Genomic DNA, 7261 nt, shown 5'->3' with positions numbered 1-7261 from the left:
TATTAAAGAGTGTGGTGCACAGATTGTTTTTGTTTGAGTATTTTTTATTTTATTTTATTTATTTTGCTTGTCAACTCTTTTAGGAGGTTACCCCCATCTCTGAAAAAAAAATGTTGCGACGCCCTTGAAGTGGCTTTGGTGTGATTCTATGCATGTGTGTTGGGGGCACCGATCTGGAACACACCCCCTCCCCCTTCAAAAATTGCTGGATCCCCCCCCCCTGTTCAGATGTTCGATATCTAGGCACTGTAGAGTTTTTTTTTATAATTAAAAATTTTGGAAACAATTGACAATTTATATTTGTAAGAACTGCAAGTGTGGACTTCAATTTGAAAAATGGTGGATTACAAGACTGGACTTTTTTATGATTAAGAATATTACTTATACTAAGTATTAACTGCATCAATTCATTTGTTGGTATGTTGAAGTTGAAGGAAAAAAAAACCGGGTTGTTATTTCCGAGAAACGTGGCGGTTTAAAGAGCCTATGATTTGCAATATCCATTAACACAGACCTGAAACTGTATTCTGATGTCGAAGTATCCAAATATAGGCTTTCCTTGACTTTTACAAATAGACTATTCAAAACTTTCAAAGGGAGTAAAGTTTTGAACGAATGTGATGAAGGCCTAATTGTTTTATTTACAAAAAGTAGTAGTGAATCAAAGGAGACATCGTGTATAATAGATTTATTGTAAGACCAATGGCAATGACTACGCCTACGTCTGTTACTGTTAAAAAGTCCGATCACATTCACATTGCTACACCGTGGGCTTGAAAGATTCCCAACACTTTTGACATTGTCATTGCTACCATAAGGAAAGGCTGTGCCTAGTTTTCTAATCCAGTTTTCTCGTTGTCTACGGAAAAGTGTACTCAGTAATCGGCTATTAGTATGATGGCAAATCTTCTCTAGAATTCTAACCTTCATTGACAAAAAGAATGATCAGGTTTAAAATACTTGAATGGAAACTGTTGGCCTCCGTTAATGCATGCAGCATTAAGGAATGAAATAGCATGGACTAATGAAAAGGAAAAATAGTCGAAATACCAGGACATGCATTACCCATAACCCGTACTGCATTTATTAGGGGCAAAAATATTTCTAGATTAAATGTTAAATTAAAAATTTTGTATCAAAAATTCTACTGCTGGTATACAAAGTGATGTATCCTTAATTCCGGTCTGATGCACAATATTTGCACTAGACTTCTATTTTTTCTATTTGAGAATAATTTAGCTCTGTTTTTGGTAATTATTATTTTCAGATTTTTTTTTGACTTAAATAAATTATAACGTAATAATTGAGTACATTAAGCTTTTTAAATTTTCACATAAAAGACAAGCATCGTCAATTTCACATAGTATCTTCTAAAGCTACGTTATTATTTTTCAGATGAAATATCTCAGGGAAATATCAACGGGATTATCATTGAAGTGTTACCGATGTTTATTTGGAGCGTTTATTTTTATTATAGTTATACTTTGTTTCTTTTATCAAAATCAAAACTTGACATCCGCTTTTATCTACAACAATAAAGAAATACTTCAATACATCCCTCGAGTGTCAAACAATGGAAATAACTCCATCCACCAAATCAAAACAGTGCTCCTTTACAATCCTAAGCACTGGGAAATACAAATATTGAATTCGTTCACAAAAGCAAGACTTTGGGAAAGTTGTCCATATTCATGTCAAATAACAACTGATACAAAATTATATAATGAAAGTGATGCAGTGATATTCGTCATTGATTTATTGGGAGGAAGTGATTTACCTGCAAAAACGCCTCACCAAGTTTGGATATTTGCTCAATACGAATCTACCGATTATCTAACGAAAGAAGTTGGTAGCCAATTTGTACGGCAGGGGAATTTGAAAAAGTATAACCAGAAAGTGAACTGGACGATAAGCTATAGAAGAGATTCAGATATTCCATTTGTTCACGGGTTTTACGGTTCCAAGAAAAAGAATGACGGAGAAAGAAAAAAAGTCGGGAATGATAAACATGGCATTGCTTGGTTTGTATCTCACTGCAAGACAACCTCTAGAAGAGAAACCTTTGTTAGTTTATTGAAGAAAACCACGGCTATTGATATATATGGTCATTGTGGCTCTTTGAAAGCCCCAAATTGCCCGAAGGCAAGAATAGATGCCATTAGGGAAAGTTGGGGCTTAAAGCAAAGTCAATGTTTTGACATTCTAGATACAAAATATATGTTTTATTTGTCATTTGAAAATGCGATATGCCGTGATTACATTACAGAGAAAGGCCTTCATCACGTGACTCAACATAACATTATTCCCATCATGAGAGGAGGTGCAAATTATTCTATTTTTAGTCCGCCAAAGTCCTACATAGACACAAATGACTTTTCCTCTGTACAACAGTTGTCAAAATATCTTGCTAACGTGGAGAAAACCAAAGGTTTGCAGGAGGAATTCTTACACTGGAAGAAACACTACAGATCCCAGTATCCCTTAGAGAACTGGCGCAATAATATGTGCAATATTTGTCAGCGATTAAATAATCCTACAAAATATACAAGGATCTATAATGACATATACAAATGGATCGTTACTCCAAATAATCAAGAAGGGTGTTCTGAATCTAAGGATTTTTAGATCTTGATGTAAATGTGATTATATTAAGATTATAAATGTCTATATTTTTTATGCTTGTATAGGTATAAAGATATATCTTCAATGATTAGCTGTTTAAACTGTTCAAAGTTTTTTTTCTGTATATCAGTATTGTCTCCTTATTGTCTCCTCTGAAAGAACTTTTCAATGTTATAATATTAAAGTTTAAAAAAAAAAATTTATCGTTTTGGGTTTTTTTTAACCTAACTTTCTTTTCATAGTAAATTAATCAGATATTATGAGAAAACTTAGATTCAATAAATAATCATTAAATGGATTTTATAATTTTAAAAGCGTTTTCTTTTTTTGAATGAGGGTGCCTTGCATGGATTATAAATCTAGGTGGAACAGAATCTTCATTACAAACGAGCATACTGTAGATTCCTAAATATATGCGAGGAATTAATTATCGCTTAAATTTCGCGAGAAGCACCACCCGCGAAACAAAATTACTCGCTTTTATTTTTATGGGGCTTATATCCATGTAAAATCTCTTGATCAAAGGGCCACTCGCTAATTATTGTTCTCTGAATTTCGCAACAAAGAGCTATTTTGCGATATTAAGTACTCGCCTAAAATAAGGAATCTACAGTAACCAGGGGTACTCGTGTAGCACAAACATCTGTATTTTTTGTGTAAAATACTTTGTAAAGAGTAACTTACAATTTCCCCAGTATTTTTTTTTTTTTTTTTTTTTTTTTTTTTGCTTGCACATATTTAAGACTTCTGCTGAAACTTGAACACATGTATCAAAAAGTAACTGTATAATTTCAAGATTTTTTTTTTTTAGCTTTTTCTTCTATACTGTTGATCACCATTTTTTTTTTTTTGCGAGATAGATATTTGGTACTCCTAAGCGAGATAAGCGAGACAACAAGTATGATTAATATATCTTGAGGAATACAATTTTAGCCAGAAAGAAGTTTTCGCTCGAAGATAACTTCGCGTGATACGCAAAAAAAGTTCTCGCAAATAAAAAGTGATTTACGGTCGTACCTTATAGACAGTTAATGGAAATAAATGGATTGATGGGACAAACTGACAAAGTGACTTTGATTGTAGGTTTGGTCTAAATACAACGTGTTCGTGCATAAAGCATATTTTTATTTAACAAAGTTGGAATTTCATAGAGAAAGAATTTGTGTTGAATACTTTGTAAAGAGAAACTTACAATTTGGCCCAGTATTTCCGCAGGTTTCTTAGAAGTTTAATGCACAGTTATGAAAACCTTGATTGAATCGGGTGGAAACGATTAAAGCATTTCGAGGAAGAGTAGTGACCCTTGTAGCTTCTAAACTTGTGTAAACGCTACATATTTTCACATATAGAACATAGTTGTATTAAGATCCCATCCTGACTCCCGAGACCACCCCTAACATACAAATACTATAGTAAACTATAGTTTACTTTAATTTACTATAATTAACTGTAGTAAAAGTATCAAAGTTATCACTACAGTAAATCTTTTTGAAACCCAATTTTTTTCAATGAAGGATAAATGACAAGATATTTCTTCTACGAAAAAATGTTTGACTCGTATTCAATTTGTGTTTTTTTTCTATAAATTTTCATAGAGTAAAGTTAATGTAAAAAGGACATTTTTATACAGCACATGCTATATATTTACATTAACTTCCAGTGCCCTTGATTGTTGTATGACTTAGTTGCACCTATTAAAATATATTATACTCGTCCACAAGTAAAACAATAATGCGCATTAAAATGGTGAAAATTTTCATTTGAATGGAACATTTGGGTCTTTCTCATCGTATGTCAGATGTTACATAATGAAACGTCCATTTCTTTAGCATTAAGAAACATATATTCGTCGCAATGTTTTAAGACACCCCACCTTCTGAGACAAGCAACGTCAGTTTTTATGAAAGATTTTATGAAGCTTGGGGAGAGCTCCTATCTTTTATCATTTTAAAATTTCCCGGGTGAATAAAGTGTGATGTTGGCTGATAAATTACCGAAGTTTAACATTATAACTATATGGCACGTCAAACGTAGCAACATTCGATCTTTATTTTTCATTTGTATTGTAAAATTTTCCATTTGCATTGCATAATTTTTCATTTGTATAACTATTGTATATATAAGGATAATAGTGGACATGTTGTTTTTCATTTACGAAATGCATAAATGAATTACCGTGTGTTTTCCGATTGCAAGTAGAAAGTTTGGTCTTTTCCAACAGTACAATTTCTTTTACAGTAGTATTTGTAGTCCAGGTACAGGTGCCATCGTTCTTATGAATGTATAAACTTGCTACAATTTTGTTTATATTCATTTTGGCATGATCTAATTACCAAGCAGGTTAATACTGCTATGGTGTTTTTATCATCGATCCCTTAATTGATAAATTATTTTGTATTCGGGTGAGATTAGAATAATAGTATAATTAGCATCAAGCCTGCCATACAAGCCGTTATACTTGTGTACCACGAATTGACGTTATACAGTGTAGCCCAGACACTAAAAGTGATTTTTAGACCTTGTGACTGGGCCCACTCTGTTATATTCCAAATGCCTGAGGTCCGAAAAAGGATTTAATTTGTTTTTCCCCTTAAATAACACATTACTCTTTCATGTTGAAAACAAAGTTTCGAAAGATACAAAACCTAATAATCACCATACTGCTATTAACCCTTTATTAGTTGGTTCTGTTCATTAGAGCTTTCCCGATGTTTCCAGCCCACAGACAGAAAATATATTCAATAAAATTGAATTGGGGGTATTTTTAGCACAACATTCAGAGCAATGTGTGGCATGTATAACTTTAAACAGGTCCTTTTAACTGCAGCAGCAGCACGCCAAAGAAAGGCTCGATATTTTGGAATGCAATTATTTTATTTACTTTATATAAAACGTGATGATACTTCTCTAACAAATAAAGGCAGACCTTGTGCATGTATTTCACCTAGAAAGAGGTATGTAAATGTTTGTTTTCCTTTTACTGCAACAGTACCCCATGGGTTAGTTAGAATAATCTAACAAGCCCTCACCACAATTAGAATACGCCCCATGTGCTTGCAATGTAGCAAGATCCGCTCCGAAATGATTTTGAAGTATACAACAAGAGTTGCACTAAAAATAACTACCAAATTAATCATAACAAACCTTTTTGAGATTGTATATGCCCTTTAACCTAAAAAATAATCCATATAAAGACGAAAATTCAACTCTTTTTCTCAAAGTTTTTTTTCGCTTCAAATTTACACGCCGTGTTGACATTCGGAACTCTCTTGATTGATCATAGCAAATGCACTGAGTTCGAGTTTTCGCCCGTGTTTATTTTGCTACATTGCCAATACACCGAACGAATTCTATCGTTTAACTGGGTCCGTAGGACAATATCATTTTAACGATAGAACGTTCTATCTACCCATGGGTATGAATGGAATTAATCATGTAAATGTCTATATAGTGTTTATCAGGTTGGGACCAATCGCCCAAATGGGATATAAATATACGGTGCAAAATTTTTTTTTTATTTTAGCTACAAATATCATAAATCCGCATCGAGATACTTATAAAGGAATAACTTTTGGTTAACAAGTTTTTCTGTATGTCCACTGTTTAGGAGATTGTTCCTCGGAAGTTCATAAACTTCTTGAGGATCAATTTAACAATCCGAAGGGTTTGCAAAAAAAAATTGCCAAAAGTTATTCCTTTTTAAGTATTTTGATGCGGATTTATGATATTTATAGACAAAACAAATAGAATGCCAACTTGTGAAAACTTGCATTTAAATATACTTCAGATAGTTTGATTAAATTTTAACCCTATAATAAGCACTCAACCAAATAAAAAACAAAACTTCAAAGGAAGTACGTATAACAAGGGTATCCCATAATACCTTAAAGCATGTTTCATTTCGACAAAACACTCAGAACATTTCATTTGCCATCTCTTAAACATTATATTCAAACTATTGGTAACTACTTAAGGCCAGATAAAATTAAATTTTTAGATTCTCATCCCAGCCAACCCCTCTCTAAATGCCCCGCTCCGTGTTTTTTTTAATTTTGGTGGGGTTTTTTTTAAATAAAAATATTCATTATGCTTCATCAATAAGAATCACAGTTCACACAAAAAAAGTTTAAGAGTTATTCCCCTTTTGTATTAAAAGTCATTTTTTGGTATTGAAAGCACAAGAGCCATGGATAATGGAGAAAAACCAGCAAGATTAGCAGTTTATATGTAGGAAAAAGACAATAAGTCAGTATAGAGAGGACAGAAAAAGTTAAAACTAACAGACATATTAAGTTTTGATACATCTATCATCTATTATATTTTGTAATTTTAAACTATTGTGATTTATAACCTCAGAAACTACTTAACCCTACCTCATTCAAATCTGCAGATTATGCAAATTCACTATCAGACTTGCTTCGAATGCAAGAAACTTAAAGGAGGTAACCAGGTGAAAATGTTCAGAGTAAGTTCATTTGCTTCATAGCATCAGACTTTTTTCGATTTGCTTCAAATCTTTCAAGTAGGTGACCAGGTGAAAATGTTCAGAGCAGGTCCATTAGCATCAGACTTCTTTCGAATTACTGCATATCTTTCAAGAAGGTGACCAGGTGAAAATATTCAAAGCAGGTCCATTTAC

The 7261-nt window shown here is 32.8% G+C and overlaps 1 protein-coding gene across 1 annotated transcript; it reads left to right on the top strand.

Annotated features, from left to right (window-relative positions):
- Window positions 1–1395: 1395 nt before the first annotated feature.
- On the top strand, window positions 1396–2638 carry LOC133191287 (alpha-(1,3)-fucosyltransferase C-like). Its single transcript, XM_061327039.1, has one exon. It carries the CDS (start codon window positions 1396–1398, stop codon window positions 2623–2625), a length of 1230 nt encoding a protein of 409 aa, XP_061183023.1. The 3' UTR covers window positions 2626–2638.
- Window positions 2639–7261: the final 4623 nt, after the last annotated feature.

This window comes from Saccostrea echinata, unplaced genomic scaffold, assembly GCF_033153115.1.
Source record: "Saccostrea echinata isolate AGI-Se365-2 ecotype Australia unplaced genomic scaffold, CSIRO_AGI_Sech_v1 ptg000023l, whole genome shotgun sequence".
NCBI lineage: Eukaryota > Metazoa > Mollusca > Bivalvia > Ostreida > Ostreidae > Saccostrea > Saccostrea echinata.
The sequence above is the reverse complement of the archived record's forward strand: the minus strand, read 5'-3'. Positions and strand labels throughout refer to the sequence as shown.